Source organism: Brienomyrus brachyistius, chromosome 9 (assembly GCF_023856365.1).
Source record: "Brienomyrus brachyistius isolate T26 chromosome 9, BBRACH_0.4, whole genome shotgun sequence".
NCBI classification, from domain to species: domain Eukaryota; kingdom Metazoa; phylum Chordata; class Actinopteri; order Osteoglossiformes; family Mormyridae; genus Brienomyrus; species Brienomyrus brachyistius.
Genome location: NC_064541.1, coordinates 6,666,718 through 6,693,508, shown reverse-complemented (window position 1 = coordinate 6,693,508; position 26,791 = coordinate 6,666,718). Strand labels below are relative to the sequence as shown.

General features: G+C 40.6%; 1 protein-coding gene and 2 long non-coding RNA genes across 9 annotated transcripts; 2 read left to right on the top strand and 1 right to left on the bottom strand.

Annotated features, from left to right (window-relative positions):
• Positions 1 to 1,441: 1,441 nt before the first annotated feature.
• On the bottom strand, positions 1,442 to 14,132 carry LOC125749273 (uncharacterized). 3 transcript variants are annotated; one of them, XR_007399826.1, is made up of 3 exons: positions 13,885 to 14,132; positions 7,444 to 7,508; positions 1,442 to 7,246 (listed from the first exon to the last, which is right to left on the bottom strand). It is a non-coding gene; the product is annotated as an uncharacterized LOC125749273 (long non-coding RNA). The 3 variants fall into 3 exon arrangements; XR_007399827.1 differs by having other exon boundaries at positions 13,899 to 14,132; XR_007399825.1 differs by lacking the exon at positions 13,885 to 14,132 and having other exon boundaries at positions 7,444 to 13,053.
• A 5-nt stretch (positions 14,133 to 14,137) lies between these two features.
• Positions 14,138 to 18,704, top strand: LOC125749265 (uncharacterized). 5 transcript variants are annotated; one of them, XR_007399820.1, is made up of 5 exons: positions 14,138 to 14,466; positions 16,246 to 16,353; positions 16,858 to 17,367; positions 17,479 to 17,574; positions 17,760 to 18,704. XR_007399820.1 is itself a non-coding variant. In XM_049026353.1 (5 exons), the coding sequence occupies exons 1-5, from the start codon at positions 16,261 to 16,263 to the stop codon at positions 18,066 to 18,068; spliced, it is 759 nt and encodes a 252-aa protein (XP_048882310.1). In that variant the 5' UTR covers positions 16,246 to 16,260; the 3' UTR covers positions 18,069 to 18,704. The 5 variants fall into 5 exon arrangements, 2 of the variants coding, with proteins under 2 accessions (XP_048882310.1, XP_048882309.1); XR_007399819.1 differs by having other exon boundaries at positions 16,852 to 17,367; XM_049026353.1 differs by lacking the exon at positions 14,138 to 14,466 and having other exon boundaries at positions 16,858 to 16,950; positions 17,200 to 17,367.
• Positions 18,705 to 22,906: 4,202 nt separating this feature from the next.
• On the top strand, positions 22,907 to 25,864 carry LOC125749275 (uncharacterized). The gene is made up of 3 exons (XR_007399830.1): positions 22,907 to 23,130; positions 23,812 to 23,900; positions 25,549 to 25,864. It is a non-coding gene; the product is annotated as an uncharacterized LOC125749275 (long non-coding RNA).
• Positions 25,865 to 26,791: the final 927 nt, after the last annotated feature.

The following is a 26,791-nucleotide window of genomic DNA, read 5'->3' as shown; positions in this document are numbered from 1 at the left end:
CACCCTGAACTATTTAGTCAACAATCTCAAAAGCATTTGAATGACAGATTAGTCTGATCAACAAAGACTGCCACTGTTATTTTTACAATTCCTGAAACCGGGATAGTGTGATAGGGAAAGAGTGGGAATTCACTTGTCACACCAGATATGTGACAAAGACGAATAGAAATGCTTCTGTAGTAGCTCTGCATATTGCACTTCAGTGCCGTTCCTCTGCTGATAAGCAAAGAACGTTCCGCTTCTGGAGGTACAGCTCCCATCTGGACCAGGGCAGTTTATCGTACTTCATCTGATCTACTTCACCGGACTGGGTTACCTGTTTCATTTTCGCAGGTAGGACAGCAGGAGGTCGCCATGCGGGGATTTCATCCTCAGGGACTGCCGCCACTAATTCTCGTACCAGAAATGTGTGGCAGCAAAACAAGCTTGCAGCTGGCAGACAAGCGATCCTGCCCCCTCCCAGCTCAGCGGAGGACAAGACTTAGGTGATGAACTGGTTCCTTTGGCCAGACCCCTTGCTGAAAGCTCACTTTAATTCTACACTGTAAAATACCAGCTCAAATAAATTTCTGTTTCATTTGTACTACAGCCCATGTGCCCCAGCCTCGGGATCCTGTTGGCTGACCTACACAGTACACAGAACCAATAACATGAATAATAAAGATGTTTAATATCATAAATATATATCTAAATGGTTGTTTATTACAGTTTTTTTTTTTAAAAAATACTTGTTATGGCCTCCCAGCAGGGTCCAGATCAAGTTTGAATTGTCCAGTGTACAATCTGGCATTTATCTTTTCTTTGTCTCAGAATAAAAGAGCCACTCATTTTCATCACAACGCAGGCATTTTAGGGTCAAGATATGATGTCATCGCCTAGACCCCTAGGAGGCCATGCACAAGCTGCACCCCGAATTCTCCCATAAGCCCCGATCTGACAGCTAAGCCTGATTAGCAATCCAGAAGAACTGAAAAAAGACATTATTACGAGGAGTAAATAATGTCTGAAATGGCCGCTGGGAACCAAGCTGATATCTAAAATCACAGATTATCCCTCCTTCTGTGAAAACGTGCCTGCAGATGGTTTTACTGTGTACACGTTCTAGGAGTTCCCGTCATGCCTCCGCAAGTTACACGGTCCACCCTACCGGTCAAACAAAGGGGCTGTACACACAAGAGACATTACGCACGAACCGAATTTGCTAGGCTATTGAGAAAACCGTGAAGATCATGTGCAATTATCAGTGACTGGACTGTACGGAGACGTTCGGACACCCTGCAGAAGGGAGCCCTACAAGGCACCATTGTCCCAGAAGACAGTGATGAATGAGATCCCACTTAATATAAAGGCTCACGTCACAAAAAATAATTTCCCACTTCTGTCGTTATAATTTAGTTCCAGAAAAATTGGTCTTCTAACAGTAAGCAGAGTACACAGAGGCAAAGGTATATTTGTATTTAATTTCCAAAGCTATATCAACAAGACATTGCTGTTTATTTAACATCTTAAATGCACAGAATAACAGCATTACTTTATAGATTAGGAAGGCTTACCATTTCTGTAGTTAATAAATTGCAACAGATAAGCAGGCACAAATCACTAAAGACATATAGACTCAACTGACATTTACTCAGTTATTCAGCAGCTTTAGTTAGTTTAGTTTAGCTTAGTTTAAGTTAACCCATATTAAACTGCTACTGCTGCCATGATGCTTAGCTTCAACCCAAAGGGATGGGATTTTTACAGACATAAAACTATGCAATGAATTAATAAACCATTGTAAAAACATTTTGATTGTCTCTGGTAAATATTCTGTAGAAATGTTTGTATAAAAGCTCTTGAAATTGGCCTGGAATAGTCACTTAAGAAAAAAACGTCAGTACAGTAAAAGGAAATACACAGTATGGATGTTTCAATGCTTGAAAGAATTACAGCAATATAAATAAATACACTATATAAACAAACGTTTTGAGACATCTAGCCATTACACCTACAGGAACTTTTATAGCATCTCATTCTAAATCCCCAGCCATCAATATGGAGTTGGTCTCCCCTTTGCAGCTATAACAGTTGCTGCTCTTCTGGGAAGGCTGTCCTCAAGATTCTGTACTGTGTCTGTGGGAATTTTTGTCCATTCATCCATAAGAGCATCTCTGAGGTCAGGCACTGATGCTGGACATGGAGGCCTGGCTCGCAACCTCCATTCTAGTTCATCCCGAAGGTGTTCGGCGAGGTTGAGGTCAGGGATCTGTGTTGGCCAATCAAGTTCTTCCACACCAGACTCACCCAACCATGTCTTTATGGCCCAGAAGGGCTTTTCCTGAACGGTTACCACGAAGTTGGAAGCATAAAATTGTCCAAAATGTCTTGGTATGCTGAAGCATTAAGAGTTCCATTCACTGGAACTAAGGGGCCTAGCCAAACTCCTGAAGAACATCCCCACACCATTATCCCTCCTCCACCAAACTTTACAGCTGGCACAATACAGTCAAGCAGGTAACGTTCTCCTGGCATCTGCCAAACCCAGACTCATCTATCAGATTGCAAGACAAAGAAGTGTGATTCATCACTCCACAAAACATGTCTCCACTGCTCCAGAGTTCAGTGGCAGAGTGCTTTACACCACTTCATCCAATGCCTGGCATTATGCTTGGTGATGTGAGGCTTGCATGCAGCTGCTCGGCCATGGAAGCCCATTCCATGAAGCTCCCGGTGCACAGATTTAGCGCTGGGATTAATGCCAGAGGAAGTTTGGAACTCTGCATTTACTCCACAGAGCTTTGGCAACTTCTACGCACTATGCACCTCAGCATTCGACGACCCCCCTCTCTGTTGCTCCTAAACACTTCCACTTTGCAGTAATACCACTTACAGTTCACCGTGGAATATCTAGTAGGGAAGAAATTTCACAAACTGTCATTGTAAAGGTGGCATCCTATGACAACACCATGCTTGAATTCATTGAGTTCTTTCATAAATGTTTGTAAACCTGACTGCATGGCTAGGTGCTTGATTTTACACACCTGTGGCAATGGGTCTGGATGAAGTACATGAATTCAATGGTTAAGAGGTGAGTCCCAGTGCTTTTCTCCATATAGTGCAAGAGAATGTAGGTGTCACTCAGGTCTTCATGAGTTTGAGCATAAAATAATAAATTGCAGATTGCAAAATGAATTTAGATGGATGGATTTAAATGATATTTAGATGGACACCTAAACAAATCACCAAGGTTCTTCAAGGATCAACAAAATTTACAACAAAATTTAGTAGCTGCTTCTGTAATGACATACTTGCATAAATAATAAGCATATACTGTATGTGTGCAAACAATCAACTTAGTATTAAATACATACTATAGATAGGACATAGGAACATAGTGGTCCACATTCCTTTGGAATGCTGTTAAACATGTTGGATGCAGTTCTTAAATCATCACATCCCTTTGGCAGTGCTTTGTCTACTGACTTCTCACTGACTCTGTGCCATAGCATGCTGTCAAACAGCACTGATGTTACAAGCTGCCATACAGCTATCATTTTAATTAGCTTCTGTTCACCATTTGCAAAAGCAATTAGTGGTGCTGTTTGGTTGCCTGAGGTACTTGTATAGGCACTTATACTCACCAACTGGGTTTCCCTGGGTCTAACATCTGGGTCTGAGATCCTTTCTGTGCCCACCCCCCTGTTCCTGACAGCTCCACTCCCCCTGTTCCTGACAGCTCCACCCCCAATCTCTGTCAGCCCCACCCCCAACTCCGGCGAGCTTCACCCCCAATCCTTGTCAGTCCCACCTCTTGTCCCTGTCAGCTCCACCCCCCAGTCCTTGTCAGCCACACCCCTCGGTCCCTGTCAGCTCCACCTCCCCCAGTCCTTGTCACCTCCACCCCACCCCTCGGTCCCTGTCAGTCCCACCTCTTGTCCTTGTCAGCCACACCCCTCAGTCCTTGTCATCTCCACCCCCCAGTCCCTGTCAGCCCCACCCTCTACCTTATTCCTGCTGTTTACGGCTTCTTTGCCTCTCTTTATCCATCAGTCTTTTTGACATGAAACCGGTTTCATAGTATGAAAAAAGATCAGGGAACCCCAGTACAAGGTGAATTAAACATATTATACATTAGCAGCTGTGCTTATGGAGAATAAACTTGTCATATATGAAAGAATTTAAATATTCTCATTTACGTTATGAATATTTTAAAAAATACATTTGCATAACTATACAATTCTAGATGCTTTGGCACTATAAATAGATTTTTGTTCTTCCTGACCTAAAATTTGACAATAAATGCTGTCCAATAATTATCTTCAAAGAAATATACTTTTGTTTTAATCCTTATGCTATGGTATACATATCACGAGAATGTATATGTATACTACGCACACCATAGTTACGCACTAGTGTTATGCCATATCTATCTTTCATGATGACGTATTATTATTTGATATACCATCCTTGAATGCATTACACAGTAATGCAAGGTACTGACAGTACTAAACCCAGTCAATGTTTCAAGAGGAATGTGTTGAATTTGTGGAGTAGCAAGAGATTACTTAAAATAGCTTTCAATGATAGCCTGAGAAAGCTTCCAATAACAGTCTGAGATAGACTATAAGGATAGCCTGAGATAGCCTTCAATGAGAGTCTGAGATAGCCTAACGGATCGCATGAGATAGGGAGAGCCTGTGATAGCCTCCAATGATAGCCTGAGGTAGCTTTCAATGATAGCCTGAGATAGCCTAAGGGATCGCATGAGATAGGGAGAGCCTGTGATAGACTCCAATGATAGCCTAATCCAAAGATGCATGAACATGCAATTCACCCCTAATAAAGTCAACCTGCTGCCTAAATGACCGTTACTCCATAAAACAGAAGCCACTTTCAGGTTTTACACAGATCTTGAGTACAATGGACCTTGTACCGTTTTTATGTGAAAGAACAGTACATCGATTACACTGGGATCGCATACAAACAGACAGACAATGTGGGAGGGGTTGTGTTTCTTCTGATCGATTCTAGACCCCTGTGGGTTAGGGACACGTTCCATGTCTGAGCTATTAGTCACTGAGGGAATAGAAGAGACTGATCTAGGTAATATTTCTCTAAAGGTATGCTAAAAATAAAAGGCTATGTAATGAATGATTGTTTTACTTAATGCTTTAAGAGCATAGCATGTACCCTAAGAATCACTAACAGGTTCCCGAGTTGGTGATTTTTTTATAGCTGTTTAAGAAGCCCGGAAGCTGTTTTTCAACAGTGTGAATGCTTTTTATTGTTATCTATATTATCATTATTTTATTGTTATTTACTGTTTTTTATTGTTGGGTCTTAAACAGGCTACCATGTTCCCCAAACCTAAGCTGTTACTGCCACTGATCAACTTCATAGACACTCTGCTTTCTATATGCACTGTCACTGCATTTCCTGCATGCAGTGCTACCGTCAACCAGACTGGCACAATCCCTCCAGGCACTCAAAACAAATAGAAATACTCCTGTATGTATGTGACATCCATATAAATATTCAGGAAGCAATGAAACACAAACCTGCACAGTTTACTGCACCTAACTGCTGGGTAACACCTACCTCAGCTTAACAAACACCCGAAAATCCACCACTGTTTTGTGACTTGCTTAACTAAAATATATCCATCTATTTTCTGTAACCACCTGTCCTATTCAGGGTCACAGGAGGTTCTGGATCTTATCCCAGAGGTTACGGGTGCAAGAGCAACTTAGGATGTGGCAGCGACCCGTCGCAGGGTACAGTCACACACACAATTCGCTCACACCTACAGGCGATTTGGTGATGCCAATTAACCTCAGCATGTCTATTGACTGTGAATCCAGAGAACCTAGAGGAAAACTCACGATGACACAGGAAGAACATGCACCCTCCACACACACGGAGCCACGGCAGAGACTCGAACCCAGGACCCCGGGGGTTGAAACAATAGGGTTAACCACTGCACCACCATGCTGCCCCACTGAAAAACACATACAGTTTTTTTAATTATTCTTCTTTATACAATGTAATTTAATATTTATATCTTTAAAATGTGTAACTTTCTATAACCTAGTTACATTTGATAGTATATAACACACTTGGTTGTATAACAGTTTCATAAAGGATGTAATGCTTAGATAGGTTGGAAATAGAACCATGATCTCTCATTATTATATGCTAGTTGAGTTTAGCACTTTAGCACTGCATGGTGAACCAGGCCAGCACCTCATGAGCATCAGAGTGTTAGCATGTTGATGTGACTTTGCGTCTGTATATCGATATAACAATGTCATTTTTAAGGACACTACAGTTGTGTCTTGAAGTAAGAACAGTAGTTAGAGTATGGAATGGTCTTCCCGTTAGTGTAGCGTAAGCTAAAATCCTGGGTTCCTTTAAATCAAAGATAGATAAGATTTTAACAACTCTGAGCCATTAGTTAAGTTCTCCCCAAATGAGCTTGATGGGCCGAATGGCCTCCTCTCCTTTGTAAATTTCTCTTGTTCTTTTGTTCTAACAGTAAGGCACGTCTTGAGACATTCGGTGTGGATTGTGATACCAGGCAATTCAACCGTCTTTCATTATACTGCAGGTCTAATGGTTTTACTTGACCGACTGTCAAAGGATCAATTGTACTGCATAATTAAACCAAGTATTTTTGGAATGCATCATATATTGTGAAAAATAAGAATAATATGATTATGTATTATATATAGATTATAGAACATATCTATAAAAAGGATATCAGTGGAATAGGTACATATTGAAATGATGTGATATCACTGTGATGTGTATTTTGTAATCTAAGTACTTGAATATAATGGATACTGTATAGGTATTAAATATAAATGATTATATTAAGAAATGTAGATGCATTGTGGACATCGATTGCTTTTATGGAAAAAGAATGGAGATTTGCGTATGTGTGTGGGTTACCTGCGGTTACACGCACACGGGGCATGACGTCACCCCTCGGCACACTGATGCATCACCAGCAGCTCATACAGGACTCAGCGGCTCCTCTCTTCTTTCTGACAGTAGCGCCAGCTAGTAGGCAGTGAAGTACAAAGGCTGCTGCCTCTTTCAGACTCAGCTCAATCCAGGCGATCGCACCCATAGCAGGACCTTCAATAAGCTGAAGTATGTGCTGTCAATCTCCACACTGCTGGATCCCCCCAACTCCAGTTGACTGACTGTGTTCTACTGATGCTTTACTGGATGTGTTGACGTGTTGGGTCCATTGTTGTCTCTGGGAGAGAGAGAACAAGAGACACCCCCATAATACTTGCCGGTAAAGCTTAACCCATATTCCAATCCCGGGCTAGAACATCTGCCGTTCAAACAGGCTGTACGTGACAAATAGATAAATACAGGCAATTAATTCACAGTCTATGTGAATAAGAACCCCAACAAGCCAAAGCTGGATAGGCATATAGGCAGATTTACCTGTGTTCGTTTGGAAACATGGGCTGTAGGAAGATGGCACGATGTCGTCGGTCATTTGCGGTCATCTGGGAGATCGGGAAAGCAAAGAAAACATTTAAGGTGCGGAAAATGCTGAAACAGTGGGACAAGCATAAGATATTGGATGATGTGCCCAAGTGCTTACGCACCCGCTGACTGGGAAAATATGCCATCATTATATTGCTGCTGCTTCAAAAAGGTTTGCAGGGACTCCCCAATCAGGCAGCGTGGAACTCCATCTTTGGCAAGACAGATTCTTTTGAGTTGACATGGTGCTTGATAGCAAAGAGGATCTTCAGACTGGCAAGCACTGTGTTGCAAGCAAAACTCCCGAACCTGAAGTTCAAGTCCATTGAGAATATTAGGACTTTGTGGCTTAGTGTGTAAGGATTTCTAGTCGGTGGAATATATGAGAGGAAGGGCATGGATATCTTCGTAATCACAGACACCAAGATGGCGCATACTGTCCTGTGCCATAATCAATCAGCAATGGAGACGGACCACTGATATAAACATAGGTATTTTTGCATCAACAGCTTCCCAAAGAAGATTCACTTAGATCAAGGTGCCACTTTCAAGAGTCATCTGATTGAGGAGTGAAGTCCTTGAGGACCTCTGCACACCATACCATGGGCAACAACACTTCCAAATGCTTCAATGGAACAGTGGGAGGTATGGCAGATGTTCTACTACCAGGAGTAATACAGAAGTGACCTCATGTGTCACAGATTTTGCATGTAATATGAGTTAAGAGGTTACGCCACATCATGTCTAATGTACAGGAGAGCTCCTCACCTCCCAGATGATGTGACGTTTCACAGAGTAGGAAGGGACAGTGATACTGTTGACTATGATAAAATACGCATGACAGCTGAGGGACGATCTAAGTGAGGAGTAGTCTCAGCTCAACTCAATGGGATCTCCGGCTAACAACGTTAACCTGAATTTCATAACAAGAGGACCAAGGGAGGCAAAATTATGGAAGGAGACCAGGTTTTACTGGATAATAAAGGTGAATGATGATGTGGGAAGGTGGCAGACAAGCGGCAGTCTGCTCCGTATGTGGTGGCTGCAGGAGACTCGAAATGTCACAATTACCACTACATAAATACCAGTGATGGACGTGAGAGACTTCTGCAGCATTACCTCCCTATTGCCTGACTGATTGCAGATTCTGAAGTGTCCTTTGATGAATCACCAGAACTATGGCCTGAGTTGATCGACATATCAGAAGGAGGGGTTGAGGATGTTGAGACAGACATGGTAGATCACACCGACTACCTTGTGAACCTTCAGAATGTCACATGGCTGAGGTCTTGGTATGTGAGAATACAGAAGGAGATGAAAATTTGGGTGACAGAAGACCTGGAGTGCATGAGGAACAGGTTGACAGCAGGGCTGGGGCCTTTCTGGAATGTATTCATCAATTCCAGTCCAAATCAGGAAATTGAACTGGAATTGAATTTGAATTTCAGGGAGATTTAAATTCCAACTCCAGTTCCATTTCCTGATTTGGATTGGAATTGATGAATGCATTCTGGAATGGCCCCAAATCCATCAATAGATCTGACAGAAGGGTTAAGTAACCCATGCATTGCAGTTAGTTCATGCAAGAACAGCAAAATGACCCAGTTATGGGCTCGAGCAGGTAAATTAAACCTCAGAATAGATTAATCCATAAAATGACACAACCGACCACAAAACCCTAAAAGCCATCAATTTTTGATTTTGCAAAATCATTATGTTTGTAATACCGATGTCTTGAGTTAAATATGAATAATAGTTGAGTTACAGTCGTATTACAGTGTGGTATTAACGTAACGTAAAATAGATGGATCCCAATGTCCCATTTGCTCTCTTTGAATTAACTTAAAAAGGATTCACGCGACATTGATTATTTTCTGTGGGTGGTGTTTTGGGCACCTTGTTGGCAAGCAGACTTTAGGAAGGTTGTAGAAGATTCTTGGGTAATGGCGTTGGGTAATGGCTAATTGCATATGGTGCAAGAGTGGGAGAATCACTCACTTGGGGTTCAGTGCAGTATTTTATTTATATGATCTTCCCCAACATAAATTCCATTTGTATGTGTATAGTTGGCTTATGACACACACTATATGGACAAAAATTCTGGGACACCTGGCCATTACACCCATAAGAACTTTTATGACATCCCATTCCAAATCTAAAGGCATCATTATTGAGTTTATTCCCCCTTCACAGCCGTAACGGTTACAACTCTTCTGGGAAGGGTTTCCACAGGATTTTGCAATTCTAGACATTTTGGATAATTCTATACTTCCAACTTTGTGGGAAGAGTTTGGGGAAGGCCCTTTTCAGTTGCAGAATGACTGTGTCCCAGTGCATAGCGCAAAGTCCATGAAGACATGGTCGGGTGAGATTGGTGTGGAAGACCTTGATAGGCCTGCACAGGGCCCTGACCTCAACCTGATTGAACAGCTTTGGGACAAACTAGAATGGAGATTCAAGTCCGACCTCAGTGCCTGACCTCACAAATGCTCTTATGGATGAATGGGCAAAAATTCCCAAAGACATACTCTGAAATCTCGTGGAAAGCCTTCCCAGAAGATCAGCAGCTGCTATAGCTGCAAAGGGGGGACCAACTCCATATTGATGCCTATGGATTTAGAATGGAATGTCATACAAGTTCCTGTAGCTATAATGGCCAGGACTCCAAATACTTTTATCCATATACTGTACTTGACTTTTTGTTGAATCGTGGGGCCTCGTTTTGCGTCCGGGGCTCCAGGTGGCATCGCATTCTCGTAAGCTTAACATTCTCATCAGAGCGTTAGCATGCTAATGTGGCTTTGTGTCCCGAAATGACAATAACATTTTTAAGGACACTGCATTTGTGTGTCAAAGTAAGAATGTCTGCAATGCTAATCTGTGCATTGTCCTTACTGGCATGTTACAAGACCATGTGGTCTGATACAAGGCATTTCATTCCTTTTGTTATACCTCTTTCATAACCGTTTTTCTTGATACTAAAGGCCTGCTGGGCTTATTTGGTGCATGGTCAGAGGATCAATTGCATTGCATAATTTAATAAAGTATTATTGGAATACATCATATATTGTGAAAAAGAAGAATAATGTGATTACATACTATGTATAGATTGTTGAACCTATCTAAAAAAAGTTTAGCAGTGGAATAGTCACATTGTAAATGATGTGATATCACTGCGATACATTGTTTGTAATGTAAGAACTCATATATGCCGGATACTGCATAGCTATTAAATATAGATGATTATAAAGAACTTGAGATGCATTGTGGGAGTTGATGGGGCAGGGGGGAGATATTCAGGGGTGTTTCTGTGACGCCCATATGTTCTGTTATGTCGGGGGGGGGGGATATAGGCCCCCACCCTGCCCCCCTTTATCGTTACTGACACAGCATGAGCACGAGGGGCTGCATGCCACCTTACGTCACGTCTGCAGATGCCTGCCAGTGGCAGCTACTGCTGTAGGTGCTTCTCAGCATATACAGTGACTTCTCAGCATATACAGTGACTTCTCAGCATATACAGTGACTTCTCAGTATATACAGTGATTTCTCAGCACATACAGTGACTTCTCAGCATATACAGTGACTCCTCAGCATATACAGTGACTATATCTGTGCATTTGTGAAATCAAAGCATCACGAAACTGCCAGTGTATGTGTTTTAAATCATCATTAGAGTCCTAGTTTTAGATAAGCCCACAACGTAATGAATTACTTTGGGCATCACAGGCTGACCTGTTTAACTCATGTCACGCAAATCATTAAACATAATTTTACATACAAACTCAACGTTATGTGATTTACACAAATCATGTAACTTGCAACATTTGCATAATTTCCCTAAGTAGCATTACATAATTTGCATAACTTATGCAATTAGTGTAATGTGGTTATTTATGTTATCAGATTTAATTTATACTGTCAGACAAGAATGAGTGACATTATATTGAATTAACACAGAAAACCTAGAGTCACTTAACTATCTGTGTGACTCCCCAAACACACACACACACACACAATGGGCTGTTAGACTGAAAAAAAGAGGCCAAGAAACTGTATAATACAACTAAAAATATATCTACATAAATATATTAATATGAATACAGAGCACAGTCTGTTGGATGTGCTGAACAATTATGCAAAGACGTTAAATGAGAGACATTAGGCATTGCTATCAGTTAGTGTGCGTTTCTTTAACTCTGGACTTGCTTATACTGGAGGGTGCTTGAAACTGAGGGCATGCAGAAGGGGGGGGGGGGGTTGTTGGCCGGGCACCTGATAGATGGTGCAGAGCACTTGGCACATCGCCAGGGCCAGACCTCCGATCATCACATGATTATTTTTTATCATCAGTTTTACGCCGCACACGTTTAAATTGAATGAAGCTACATTGCATGTAGAAAAAAATCTAACACAGGACACTGTGAAGGCACGTAGGATCGATTGTCCAGGATATATAAACAAACTACTGTATATATAAAAAAAACAGCCGATTCCCAAACTGCCAAATTCGTCTGGCTGTCCAACACGGAATAAACACGAAATCGGTAACTTTTTGACCAATAGAAAAATTCTTGTTACTTTTTATTGTGCTACTGTTCATTTGGTTAATATTAACGTTAAATTGTATTTCTTTCTAAGCAAATACAATCTACTACCCAGGCGAACAGCATTTTCTTTGACGGGCTGGGACGTTTGCGCAGTACTGTGCATTTTTCTACATGTTTTAGTGTTTGTCTGTCTCATGCATTACGTCCGCTACGTCTGCACATGTGGGGGTCCAGGACTCGCACCCGCACTGGGTTCATTCTGTTTTATTGTCGGTGGCAACCAGCCTGAACAATAAACATAAGAATTCCAAACTGCATAAATCATATTCAGCCGGAAATGAACTGATTCACTGTGACGTTATTCATTGTCTTATGAAAAACAATCGCCATTATCTGCCGCTTCTTAATCATTCTTTCTCCAGCCTTAACAGCAAAGGTATTGTGTTTGTAAAAGTCAATTGATTTGAGGATTAATTAAAGCAACCAGTTACTAGAGACATTTGTTTTGAATCCGTTACTCACCTCAGACCGGTAGTGGGTGTAGTGTGTAGAGTAAATAAAAAGGGAAAAGTATTTTTGTTTTGTTTTTTTTTTTAAGAATATATTACACGAATATTGCACCCAACTTTACAAACAAATTTACGAACTAAAGTCTGCTATAATACTAACTGCTCAACAGACTTTTCATCTCACTTTTAATACTAAGGGCAATACTGGGATTTAGACTAATTTAGAGTAAAGTTTAGCAGAATAATAAAAAACATTTTCAGCAAAAGTCATTAGTCTAATGAGAATTTTAATAAGTTGCGAGGATGTCACAAATGTTTATATGACTAGATGCATGCTTTAATTTTTTTTTAATTAGTAAAAAGTCATGTAACGGGCCTTGGCACAGAATCCCGGAGGAGAAATTAAATTAAGTAGATTCTTTTCTTGAAATAAACTGCACACATGAACTATTAGGGCTCTCGACTCCCCTTGTCGCTGCTAGCTTAAGCTCTGGCAGGATAGCGTGACTGTACAGTACCTCCATCACGTTACACAGCATGTTCTGCAGGCCCACATGCTACCTAACGAGAAGCCAGACAAGAAAATCGGACTCGCAGTTTAGCCTAGCTAGTCGGACACAGTATTTATCGGAAAAGATAGATTGTCATGCTATAATATCACATACCGTGCAATGCAGTATAAAGGAACAGTCAGACACAAGGCAGTCAGATTACAATATATATTCTTCATTCTATATAAAATTATATTTCAGCATATTATTATGTTCAAGAAACCATTAGACTTTTAGCTTTCAATATACAACCTTTCAAAGGTGAAAGTGCTCTAATGGGTGCATATCTTTCCTGTACACAATCAATTAAGTGCTAAACGTCTAAGGAGGTTTACGATTAAATACTTGCTCTCCATTTGGATGTTAGACAACACAGTATAGCTATTGTTTACCAGAGTAAAGTGGAAAACATGGAAATAAATTGTAAAGCTTGTCGATTACTCGTCTTTATACCTTTTGTCCTGCAGAATAATGAGTAACACTTTACTTAAGGGGCACAAATAATGAAGTAGCACACTCTTACTTAACGTATTAATTAACTCAGAGTCTAAGTGTTAGTTACATGCTAATCCCATGACTGTTTATCATTAATCAATCATAGCAGTTTATGTACTTTATTCTGTTACTGTACTTGTTCTGTACTCAGTTACTTGAATTGCAACTGAGTTACTATGTTACATGTGCAAGTAAAGTGTTACCGAAAAATGAATACTCACGATATAGAGGCGAGCTGCCTCTAACATACGTGACCTCACACCTTTCAGCAGCACAATGAGAAATACTTACATTTCAGGTCTCACCTTATCGGTTTTCACCCCAGGATACTGTGAAATGGAGAACAGATAAATCTCTCATATTTTATTCTCCTCTCATGTACTGCTTCACAAAAATATCACTAATTTCTCATGATACAGAGTGAGAGGCTACAGGGCAATTTTTATTGTATCTTAAACACTTAACCGAATAAGGGAATTCCTATTATAACAGAAAGCAGCAACAGCAGGGTTTTGCGAGTAGAATCAGCAGCAGGCTGGAATGCACACTGTAAACCCTAATGCTGTAACTAATTGATTGAACTGAGTTGTATTAACTTAAATAATTACAATTAGTTTATATTAATTAACCTTTATGAGTATTTAGAACTTTTTCTTATTTATGAGTTTGTAAAAATTAAACCTTTCAAGTAAGATGGAAAATTTTGCTGGTTTAATTTAAACAAAATGTCTCTTTAAAGTTTTATTAACTCAAAATCTTTCAGCCTTGTGATTTTGCGTATGACGTCATCCAGGTTCACGTCAACTGTCTTGCCCGCGCTTATTCCTCGTTCGTTTTTTTCAAGATGGCGGATCGGCCTCGCTTCACACTACAGTAAGTAAAATATTGAAATATACAAATCCAATGAATCTTAAGCAAGTGTTTTAATCCATATAATCACAGTAACATTTAAAAGTAATGTAGATGCGTTTAGATGTGTTGCATTACAGAGTACGCGTTTAGCCCTGTTTAAATCTTGAGGCGAGGAAGCTCCTCATCCCGCGCTGTAGCTTGTTGGTCAATAAGAAACTTTTAACGTTAGTTCAGTGTTGGGAGCTGTTACTGACCAGCACAATGTTTATAAATTCAGGTAAAATTGAAATTAAAACATTTATGCCGCACTTATTTTTAAAACTGCGTTATCCACAACATGGAGTTTTATTTTGAAATACTTCGTTTGTGCGGCTTCTCAGCTGAAAGGTGTAATATTATTTATATAATATTAATTTCAATGTTCAGTAACGTTAGGTAGTTAATGTATAACTAGGGATGTTCATCTCGGTTAATTTTCCCAACCGACAACCGCCGTTCGTTAACCGAACATTAATCCTTAACCGATCGGTTTAGAACATTAAATTGGAATTGAATTAAATCAGAACTGAGTGTCTGATTAAATATGCGAACTTTTTTTCAGTTTTATTTTAACATGTGCGAACAACAACACACAGAACATATAAAAAACAGAATCTGGATTCACACGTCGTCAAATTTTCATGCACCTGCAGCGTTTCCGACAACAGACAAAAACTAATTAATATACAGTCGACCCTCGCCACTTTGCGCTTCGACTTAAGCGGATATTCATTAAAAAGTTGATCGAGACAGTAAAAATCTACTTTTTGAGCGCTTGGCTGTGTGAAATTACTGGCTATCCTATCATCTTCCTATCCGGCCCACTGATTGGCTCAGTTTCACGCTTGTTGCTTTCTCTCATACACGCGTCTACGTCATTACGCATCGGAACCGTCTTCGCCGTTGTAAGTGTTTGCGTGACTAAAGGCTGTTATTTCATGTCTGAAGGGCTCTAATAATGTTAAAACCCGTATTTAGAAGGTCTTAAACATGTTGTCTATGCTCTACCTATGGAAGTATTTCCCTTGTAAATAAAGAATCCTACTTCGCGGAAATTCACTCGTCGCGGTAGAAGGCACGTGTGGTTGCATGTGATAACGCCCCATGAGTTTAACTGATAGTAATAATCGGTCAAAATTCATGCGGTCGGTTAACCGTTAAACGGTCAATATGAGCATCCCTAAGTATAATCACATTGTCAGCAACCGTTAAATATAATGTAACGTTAGTATTCGTGATCAGAATGCGTTTAGATCTATATATGTTGCATGACAGAAAACGCATTTTGCTCCACTTTAGGAGGTTAACGCTAAATATCATGCATTTGCAACGTGTTAATATTTATGTTTCTAATTAAACGTTAAAGGCATAAATGTTCTGCAGTGTTCTGAAATCAGCAAATTTAACCTGCACAGAAGCTTGCTGGCCAATGAGATAAAACATTTATTTGTGTCAGTGAGATTCTCTGAAGAAATTAAATGTAAGATTATTTTATATTTGATTTCACAGTGACGGTGCCAGGACACTTTTTAAAAATTAGACTTATTATTGTCTAATTTAAATAGTCTGTGTAAATTTTGTCTGTGTATAATATTTTGTTATTTACAGCATAACTGTTTTTGGTTATACTGCATGCTAATACTATTTGTATCGAATTAAATATAATCTTTTCAGTGTATGTGTATATATATTTTTTATATAGTTGTTATATACTGCATGCTAATACTATTCAGTCACATGTTTTTTTGTTTTTTTTTATAGATTTCAAGTGAGATAATGGACTGGAAGTGCAAATTGTGTATAAACATCTATCGTTCCAGAGTCCACCTCCTCAGACACTACAGAGTAAAGCACAGCATCTGCTCTAAAGTAAATCCACTGCCATGTGTCTATCCTGATTGTCCCTGCATATTTCCAACACACAGTGCACTCAAAACTCACTTGCATAGAAACCATGTAGTAGATACTGGTACATGTCAAAGTCAGACAAACATTTCATTTAAATGTAGTCTGTGTACACTAGAACAATCCATTTCTGAAGATGCTCTGTTTAGTCACCTCAGAGCCCATTTAAAAAGTCATGAGACTGTTGTTTGCCCATATAAAAATTGCAATTACAGCACCAATGTATATTCTACCTTCAATACACACAAGAGTAGGGTACACCATGGTGGTTGTCTGTCCGATTTACAAGAGGGTGCTGGCTATCCAGATACCCAGCCTCTCTTTTTTACTTCTGATGCATGTGATGTTTCAGAGGAACCTGAAAGTAACATAAATGATGATAATAGAGACATCGAGGACATAGATGATGTTAATGCATTGAGAAATCAGCTGAAACATAATGTTGCCTCTTTATTTTTGAAGATGCAGGCGATTCTTCATATTTCTAACATGGCTACGAATGAAATCATTGAAGACCTCAGTGATATATATGTATTATCACAGCCATTGATCAGGAAAACGGTTAGTGATGTTTTGCAGAAACATGGCTACAATGTCAGTGCGGTTACAATGGATGAACTGGTCAGTGCTGTCATGGATTGCAATATTCTGTTCAGTGTGACCTCTGAAGGTGCAGAGTTGTCTTCTTTCAAACGCAGAAAGACATTCATTGAGCACAACTATCCAGTTGTAATGCCATTGCAATATGACTTGCAGCAGTATATTTCTGATGTGGGTTTGTTTTATAAAATTCTCTTTTGTCCGATTTAGCTGTTTGCAGAGTACCAACGTGTTACAAATGAGAATTTGCCCAACAAATTCTATGCACAACTGGACTACCTCCTACCTTGTTTGATGACCATTTTAAGGCAAAAAGCATCCAAGACAGGCAAGACAGCAGATACCCTGGCTAATCTTTTGAAAGTTCATGATGAGCAGGTATGGTTGTTGTCATAAGATGAAGTATTCTTTAAAATGTAATTAGATTTTTCTTTATTTCAGATATTTAGATGTTGTTTTTTTTCTTCTTCTTGTTTTTCATCTTTACAGGAACTGCATGATGTAAATTCACGACGGACTACCGTTATCAGAGGTCTTCCAGTTTTGCTGCGTGACAAAGACATAGGATTTTTTAGGACCACCCTGGTAAGCCTTCATTCATTGTTTTTACAATTATGCATGTTCTATTGCAAAGGTGAAGGTTGAGGGGCAACCTTTACTTACTAATATATTTGTAATTATCACTAGTTGATGAATCATGTAATATTGACTCAGTCATATTGATAATGTTCTAACATGAATATAACATGTCCCTGAATAATATTTTTTAGATTGATAATCCTGAAGTACTGACTGAGGATGCTCCAGTGTCCCTGCTTACAGTTGTTCATGAAAATGCTGCTGCTCCAATCCATTACGATCCAGTGAGGGTCTCAGTTGTCCTGGAGAATGAAGTGGTCACCACCCATAGCCAACTTCCAGAGGCCTTTCTTGTCTTGTTTGGATTCATGTATGCTCTTCACTTAAAATATCCTAAAGGACTTGCCAAAACTTTTGAATTTGTGCAAAAAGTTTTACTCGGCATGGATGACGGAAAACTGTCTCCTAGCGTGCAAACATTAAAGAATGAGTTGATGTAGAGCTACTTTTTTTTTCTCGTTTAATGAAGGCTGGCACTGGGGCAGTAACTTAAAAACATGTCAGTACGTGTAGTTTAAACTATACAGGAGTCACTTACCAGAATGCACTATTTTTATTTCTTTTTATGAATGCCGCAAGACTAAGTTTTATATGACTTAATGTATGTTTTAAAAATCAGGATATTTAATTTTGTCAAACTAAATCATTTTTTTTTGAAGCTCATGTTTAAACAAAGTTGGTCATGTAAAATTCTGTTAAAAATATTTTACAAAATAATTCTTCAAAAATATTTTTTTGTTACAAGTCATACTGGGTTTTATGCATTACTTTTTCCTGAATGTTTTTTTCCCCTGAGAATTTTCACCCTTTTAAAGGGTTACTTTACAGGTGTCATGTTGATTTGTTATATCAAATAGAACACCATAGAAAGTATTGTTATTCTTTTTCATTGTATTAACATTCTGGGCATACTTTATTCATTTTAAAATAGTGTTTATTGTAAATCTGTTACTGACAAACTGTTTTAAAGGTTTTGAGAAATTTGTATGTTTATAGAAGGCATGTTTACTGTAATTATTCATGTTGGTATTACCTGTTGGACATTTTTTGTTTAAAAATAAATGTTAAAAATGGTATTGTGTGTTTGCTTGAAATTACAGATGCGTTTTCATACATTTATAGTGTTTACAGATTTAGAATTTGGTTAATTTCATTTATGAAACTCAAAATGGAAAATTTAATAAAAAAAAATTATTACAATCAAAATGTATAAGCTGGGTGACTAAGTATTTAAAGTTGGGAGAAATTAAAAGAATTAAGTTAAATGCTATCAAAATGTATAAGCAGGGTGACTAAGTATTTAAAGTTGGGAGATATTGAAAAAAATAAGTTAATTGATCTCAAAATGTATAAACAGGGTAACTTGGGTATTTTAAGTAAGAACAAATTATTTTGCATGAGTACAACAAACTCAAAACTAGATTTTTCTGCTTACTTAAAATTAAAATTTCACAACTTAAAAAATTTGACGTAACTGATTACCTCAAATTTTTTGAGTTTTGCCAACTTATTCGGGATTACAGTGCAGAGAGATCAGCGGCGAGGTGGGAATGTGCAAAGCCTGCTGACCCGCCCCACGGGGCAGGGTGGACAGCACTGGTTAGGGAGGTCCACCGATCGCCGATGACGTGCTAAGTAAGAAAATTAGCCTAGACAGATTTATGTTTAACCAAGTCTGTGTTAAAGGTCCTTATCATCGTTACTGCACATGCGCGGAGAAGCAGTAGGTAATATTTAGCATTTATTCCGGTCAGGGTCTCAGTAGGGGGTGTGCGCTGTGTGGTGGTGGTGTGTGGGGGGGGGGTCTCAGGCTGTGTAGGGCACAAGGTAAAGAAGGTACACCATGGGCAGGGTGCCAATCCATCGATAATCAATATTTGCAAACATACCTTTGGAGAGTGATTGTGTTCTTTTTCTAGCTGATTTTAAATCTTGATTTAATGCCACATTCCTTTTTCCATAATCATAATGAACACGCAGAAATTAAAACAAGTATAACTGCCTCCTATGAAACGAGTAAATAAGAGTAAAAATGTCCCTAAAAAGTAGCCTGACCTCTTCTAACACAGGTGATTAATTGGGAGGGAGAGTAGAAAGAGAGCTGCTTCTATACCGCAGATCATGCAGCGTTTGGAAGCTGGAGATGAGACCTGCAGCAGCTGCCGGAGGGATAAACCCACATGTTGGAAGGGGAGGCTTTTCAGCTTGATTTTCTCTGCATTAGCTGCTGACTTTTGCTGCTTGGCTTCTGCAAGCTTTACTCTTCCTCCCTAGTTAGTCACCTGCTCGCTCTGTGACTGACAGGAGGATGTAACGCAGCACTGATCAGCGGATGCAGCGTAGCCCTGACTGGTGGATGCAGCACAGAGCTGACTGGGGAATGCAGTGCTGCACTCACAGGAGGATGCAGCATGGCACTGACTGGGGAATGCAGTGCTGCACTCACAGGAGGATGCAGCATGGCACTGACTGGGGAATGCAGTGCTGCACTCACAGGAGGATGCAGCATGACACTGACTGGGGAGTGCAGTGCTGTACGGACCAGAGGATTCTGCTTAGCACTGACTGGTGAATGCAGTGCTGCAATGACCGGAAGATGCAGCGCAGCACTGATTGGTGGATGCAATGCAGAACAGACTGGAGAATGCAGTGCTACACTGTCCAGAGGATGCAACGTAGCACTAACTAGAAGATGTGGCACAGCACTCATTTAAGCCATGACCTGATTGTATAAATCAGCACATAGAGCTCTGTGACTTACAGACAGGAACCTTGTTGAATCTCATGACCTGAATCCTCATTAAGTATTTGCTTCTAACAGCTGAAATGCCTTTTTTGTCACGAAGGCTCCTTCTCTGTTTCTTGCCCATACTCCAAAACAGTGGCCCCACCCAGCTGCAGCACTGCTTTCGTCTGAGGCAGTGCGAGCCAGTGGATTTATTTTTCCCATTTAAGAAAAAATATGGTTGTGAGAGAACTGAATAGATACGAACTGAAGGGTGAAATATTAATAAAGATTAACTGTGTAGTAATGTGAGTATGAAACACAGCGGAGAACAGCATGAACCTCTGGGACATTTTAATGCAGTGAATATAGTTTTGTACGTCTGCTTGCTGTTTTGTTGCCCTGTGGTTTGATACCTTTTCCCCTTGAATGTTTGGACCCATAAATCCAGCCCCGGTGCTGCACTGGAGAACCTGGATCACATTACTGTAATCATGTCTCTTCCCCTCTGTGGGGACCAACCCTCCTCTCTTTTCCAAGAAGGAATTACCCATAAACACGTGAGTCGCTGTGGACGGCAAACCATCAGCCATATGCAGCGATCGCTGAGGGAACGTATCGCCAGGTGGCTTCATCTCCAGTCCACTTACTTCAGGGGGATGAGCTACTCTTTTAGAAACGCCTTTGTCAGCTCCCATCTTTCCACACAGATGAAAACCAGATGCTTCCACAAGTAATTATTTCCTGTGCTGAAATTCCACGCTGACGAGCCGAATGTGTGTCAGTCTAGATTGCATCTCCTCCAAGCCCTGGCCAGGCCCGGCCCAGACGGAGCGGAGCACTGAGGTGTGGTTGTGGGTCTGACTGGATAACAAGCTAACCTGGACCGTCTGCCACCACTGACATGGGCTGGGGGCCCCTTTTCCAGGCCTGAATTGGCCCCTCTTACTGTCCATGGAGGACTTTGCAGTCCACAATGTTTAAATGTTTAGGAAATCAACTGACTAATATATTGGCATTTTCATGGTAACGTATAAAAGCTAATTTCTTTGACCAATATGATTTTGTAATGAACAATCGTATTAGAAAGATCTGTACTGTCACATATAAAAAAAAAGAAAAAAAACGTGAAAATATAAATTGCTGAAATGGTCAAATATGTTGCAGATTCGGCCTCATTAAATATGACTTCTAATCAGTAAACAAGATAATGTTTCAGCTGAAATAGCAGTGATAGGCATAGAGACACCTTGCTGTTAATTAGAAGTGCAGGTTTTGAAACACAGAACGTCTGTTCATCACAGCAAACAATCAACGTCAAGTTAGTTAATATACGATTTCCTTATTGTAGCCATATGTATACATACAGTTGATGGCTCAAATGAAATGTGCTCTTGAGAGCAGAAATAGCTGATGTGACAAACAGGGCCGAGCTCAGGTCCTGTCTATTACCCGGAAACTCCCTTCACTCTCTGTCCCAGAAACACTATCCACTAACCCTGACACTGTCTTGCCAAAATCCCAGTATGTTGTGCTGATCCTGCTGTTTGAGGGTCCAGTAGGATCTAGAGTAGCATCTAGAGGCAGAAAATATGAGAAACCACAGAAAAGGTTTGAAAATTAGACCTGAGTTAGGAAATTACCTCATTCGCATTTAGAGATCCACGAGATTTTGCAGATACATATTTAAATTCATTGACTAGTGAGAGAGAGAGAGAGAGAGAGAGAGAGAGAGAGACTGTAATTTTAGAATCAGTGGCCATAATATTAAGTACATCTACACAGAACCAGAGAGAAGCCTCTAGAAGTTCAAGGTTAGATGAGCTGCGTGATCAGAGTTCCCTGGCTGCACACACTGTTGTACTGAACTGTTATTTTTGCCCTTGTGACCTTCCTGTCAGATTTAACGAGTCTGACCGTTCTCCTCCGACCTCTCTCGCTAACAAGGTATTTTCACCAATAGAACTACCACTGACTGAGTGTTTTTGTTCATAACACCATTCTCTGTAAACTCTAGACACTGTAGCCTGTGAAAATCCCAGGAGGGCGGCTGTTTCTGAAAAGCCTGAACCAGCAAGTGTGGCACCAACAATCACACCACAATAATAAAAAAAAAATCACTTACATCAGGTGTCATAGCTAAAGCTGTGTAGCCTATAGGCCTATCAGAGTAATCTGTTTATAGAGGATCAGGCAGTTTGCAATGAGCAGGTGTAAAAAAAATAAACTTGCCACTGAGTTGTAATTGAATTTATAATTAAAATAGGTCCAGGCAAGTTTAATTTTGCAAGAAAAGTGAATACCTGCTGGTTCGATAATGGGTAGTGAAGGTTAATTCAAATCATGTTTACCGGGAAGAGTTTAGGCTCTCTACGTAAATTTGCTCAGGCTCGTTATGCGTTTATTGTTTGTAAAATCTAATATATTCTAATTATGGAATTTAATCATTTGTTTTCACAATAGCGGAACGGTGAGTGCATGTTTTGTAACTTCTTTAATTACCCGAGACTCTAGCTGAAAACTAACGCTGCTCGTTAATCGGTAGAAGGCGATCGGTGCTTTACTGCGGGGCCGATCGGCGAGATTCACCTGCACAATCGCTGGTTATTAAAGAGCCGATTGAGCTACTAAACAAGGATACGCTAGAGCCGAAATTGGCCTGTGAAGCAGAAATAAATAAAGCGGGTACAAGGGAAGCGAGAAGATGGTGAAACCTAAGAAACGTATAAGGAAGATGCATAAAATATCGCTGAGATCCTGAGCGCCGGTGTTTCCCGGTAACGTATGACGGATCCTTAGATGCCCACTCGGTGGGTCCTTCACATTATTTACATTCCATTTTATTAAAAAAGGAGGGAAAAACAAAGTACGTACACACAAATGTGGCCGCTTTGTCGGGTTTCAGACCTGGCAGCGTGCATCTCCTATGCAGAATGCGTTATTGTGCTCGATATCATTTGAATTGATTTAAATCATGCCAGGAAGAATGTTTACTTTAAATTTCTATCTGATGAATGAAACAAGTATACCGGTTTGCGCTTCGTTCGCTAGCGTGTAAAATCATGGCAATCATGGAAGTGTGACCAGATATATACCAGATGTGTCAGAAAAGGCAACCAGCCTCTCCTTATAATATAATATATAATATAATATAATATAATATAATATAATATAATATAATAGCACAGTTCTGGAACCAGGGTTGGGGTCTCTGCATTGTTCCATATGTGTGGAGTTTGCGTGTTGATATGATGCAGGCTGCAGGCAGCTTGGCCTCGGAAGATGCCGTAAGCCGGAGCTGATCGACCCCCCCAAGCGAGTATAACCGTGACGGGGCGGAGACCCGCAGGTTACAGAGCCTGACGAGATGAGAGGGGGCCGAGACGGCTACTTTCTCTCAGTCTCCCGGCTTCTCCAGCCGGTGACGAACCTTCCATTACCTCTCCCTTTTCTTCCAGGAATCCTCCATGTTAATTAATCTAATGAAGCTCTACATTCAGTCTCTGCGCTCCAGTATCCGAGGACATAAACAGCGGGAACTCGCCAGGTACTGCATGGTAACATTTTAAGTTAACCTCATTCCCTACCACAAACAAATTGTCGATTCATATATGCTTATAAAGTTATTTGCCTATAATTCAAGTTCGTGTATAATTTATTTTTACATACAGGTGCAAAACGTTAAAGCATAAGTGAGATCCGGATGTTGAGGCAGTGGAAGCTCAATTAACAAAAACCATAGATTAAACAGCTCCTTTTTACGCCACTGCCACCGCACGCAAAATGTTTCAAAGTAACAACAAAGTATCGTTCATTTTGGTAATGGAAGCGTAACCTAATTAACGGCGACATAATAAGTGCAGAAATGAGAATGCGCTGGGGCTAGAAACTAGACTCCAATAAGTGAGAAGTTGCGTTATATCAGCCTACAAATTTACTTAGGACATTTGCAGAGCTGACAGCCCTGACGTGCGGATCGCACTGTGTAAACGTGTTACTCAGAGAGAGTAAGTAATGAGAATCTAATGACTCCTTGTCATGGAGCTCAGCAAGTGGAAAATAGCGCCACTGATGCAAACGTTGTCACAAGAGCGGCGAGGGGACGAGTCGCTGAGCTTTTTTAAAATTAGAGGTGACACACTGGTCGGACGTCATTGCTCTTGGCTGTTAGGGAACACGGAGGCCCCTGACCCGGAGTCCCCCCCTCCCAATTTAACACACTGTCTCCATGGCAACCGAAAGGTTATTCTTTTATACCTAACATGTAGCAAACAGAGGAATTTGTGCTGCGATAGTGCTATCGAATTTCTTAGCCCGAGTACGCGCAGGCGCACCAGACTTAACACTTCTAACTCTCCTAAACCCAAAGGAAATCAGGAGAAACATACTCGGTGTTCCAGCTGAGTCATGCTCCTCTTTCCCATTATCATAATTCACACTACGGTCCTCATTTCTGTTGCTTTAATTGCTTTCACTCATTTGCCATCATGTTTTGCAATGCCATTCAGCTGGGATGTCTGCAAGATCCATCCCCGCACTCTCTAAATTTAACTAGGTTGTCGGTCTTTGCGCACAGAAAACACCAGACACCACTACAGGCATAGGATCATCTGCGCGATATTCAGAATAGAAGGATTTCTTATGAAGTAGCTTAAGTCACTGTTTTATTGTTAGTAGCACCGATGAAGGAGTTATGAATGCAAATCGTCAAATAACATAACAAACAGAAGGGACCACCACGTGAAGTGGCAGAACATTAATCTCACAGCCATGGTGTAATTGTCAGCCGTGCAGCCATCATCACTGAGGTATTCATCATCTGTCGTAACCATTAGGATTGCAAAACATGTCACGCGATAGCAGTTTCTGTGGTAAATTTAGAAACAATAAATCTTACTTCACACCCGGACGTACTGGGTTTTTTAAATTCCGATTAAAACAGGTCACATGATGATCTGATTTCTAATCACAGTCCCTTATAACCTCATCTGACAGTCATTAGAACTATTTGAATCTTAATCTGTAATTATTCGATCCATCTAACTGAGAAATCTCGCTGCTCAAAGCTTCTTTGTAATCGCCATGGAAATCACAGAAGTAATTCTGCGTATTTTGAATCGGCTTGTAACCCTGTTCCACTTGAGCGTGCGCTGGAGGTCTTGTGCCACGAGCCTTTTTTACATGACTCCTGTTAGGTCAGAGCTGGCAGGATGGAGGATCACCCATTGATTCATCTTGAGCTGGGGACAGTTTCCACTGAAGCAAATCACTTCCGAGCCTCATGGGTTCCAGGATCGCGGCAGCGAAACGCTCTTGGGAAAAGAAGACTCATTCTTAATTTAAAGCTTTGTTTCTAAGCTAATTTTGGGTCGGTAAGCGTGTGTCTCTCTGTGTAAGTACGGTGACATTGAGGTACTGGGGCCTCTGGCATATTTAGGTCTAAATTTTTGGAAAATTTTGGGGAGGGGAAAAAGGATTACATCTGCATTTCAGTACAAAAATACTTTTTACAGCTATTAATAATAATAAATATTATTATTATTATTAGGTGCTGTCTAGTTGACGTAGACTGTTGGCAGAATGCCCTGCCTCTTCTCTGGCCATCAGGTTTCCCAATGGCATTGTTGTGATGATCTTCACAGCATAGTTTAGGGGTCATGGAGACAGTGGCCATCAGCATACAAGCCTCTGTGTTGCACTTGTGTGCTGAAATGTTGATGAATATTATGCTTGCAGCCTTGTGCAGTGCAAGGAAGCCAAGTTCAAGCGACAGTGAAGCTTCCGGCAAAGCTGGTGGCCTTGGGGCGTAGAACATGTTCCATTGCCAAGCAGGTGCCGTGTTCAACACTCTTTTAGGGATCTGCTCGCAAAAACAGACAGACCGTTCTACTGTGGACCTGTAAGCCCGGTCAGTCAGAGCAGTCGTATAAACACATAAGCCCACGTAAGGCCTCTTTTCTGCTAGCATTAGCTCGTTATCTTGCGATCAGCTTTCTGCTTCAGAGTCCTTTTCACAAAGACAAACCAAAAGTACACAGAGCTTTTTTTTGTAGCCAAAGACCTCAACGGAAGCTGACGCAGTTCTGGGGGGGGGGGGCAGTGCTCCTGCTGACCTTCCGCGAGTGAGCCCCCTCCGGAGTCGTCATTAAAGCCTGCCGCGCGCTCCTTTGCAAGTAGGGCGTGCACACGCCGGAGTCACGAGGGGGTCCAACAGGAGACATCAGTGCGTAACAAATGAGCTCTAATCCTATTTCAACATGGTAGAAGGAAAAATAAAACAATCAAAGTGGACATGATAGGAGAGGGGTCTTTAACAAGAGGTGCACTTGATTATGGTGATTAAACTGAAGCCAACAAGGTTCCTTCACTGCCGAGTGAGACGCCACAGCTCAACACCGCTAAGACCAATTAACTCACACCTGTTACCCCAATATCACT

Excerpts from the sequence above, each read along its gene's own strand:
- LOC125749265 (XM_049026352.1), top strand. The coding sequence starts at position 16,261 with ATGGACTGGAAGTGCAAATTGTGTATAAACATCTATCGTTCCAGAGTC. Across the intron at positions 16,951-17,199 it reads AGCCATTGATCAGGAAAACG|CTGTTTGCAGAGTACCAACG; the intron begins GTTAGTGATGTT and ends TGTCCGATTTAG. Across the intron at positions 17,575-17,759 it reads GATTTTTTAGGACCACCCTG|ATTGATAATCCTGAAGTACT; the intron begins GTAAGCCTTCAT and ends AATATTTTTTAG.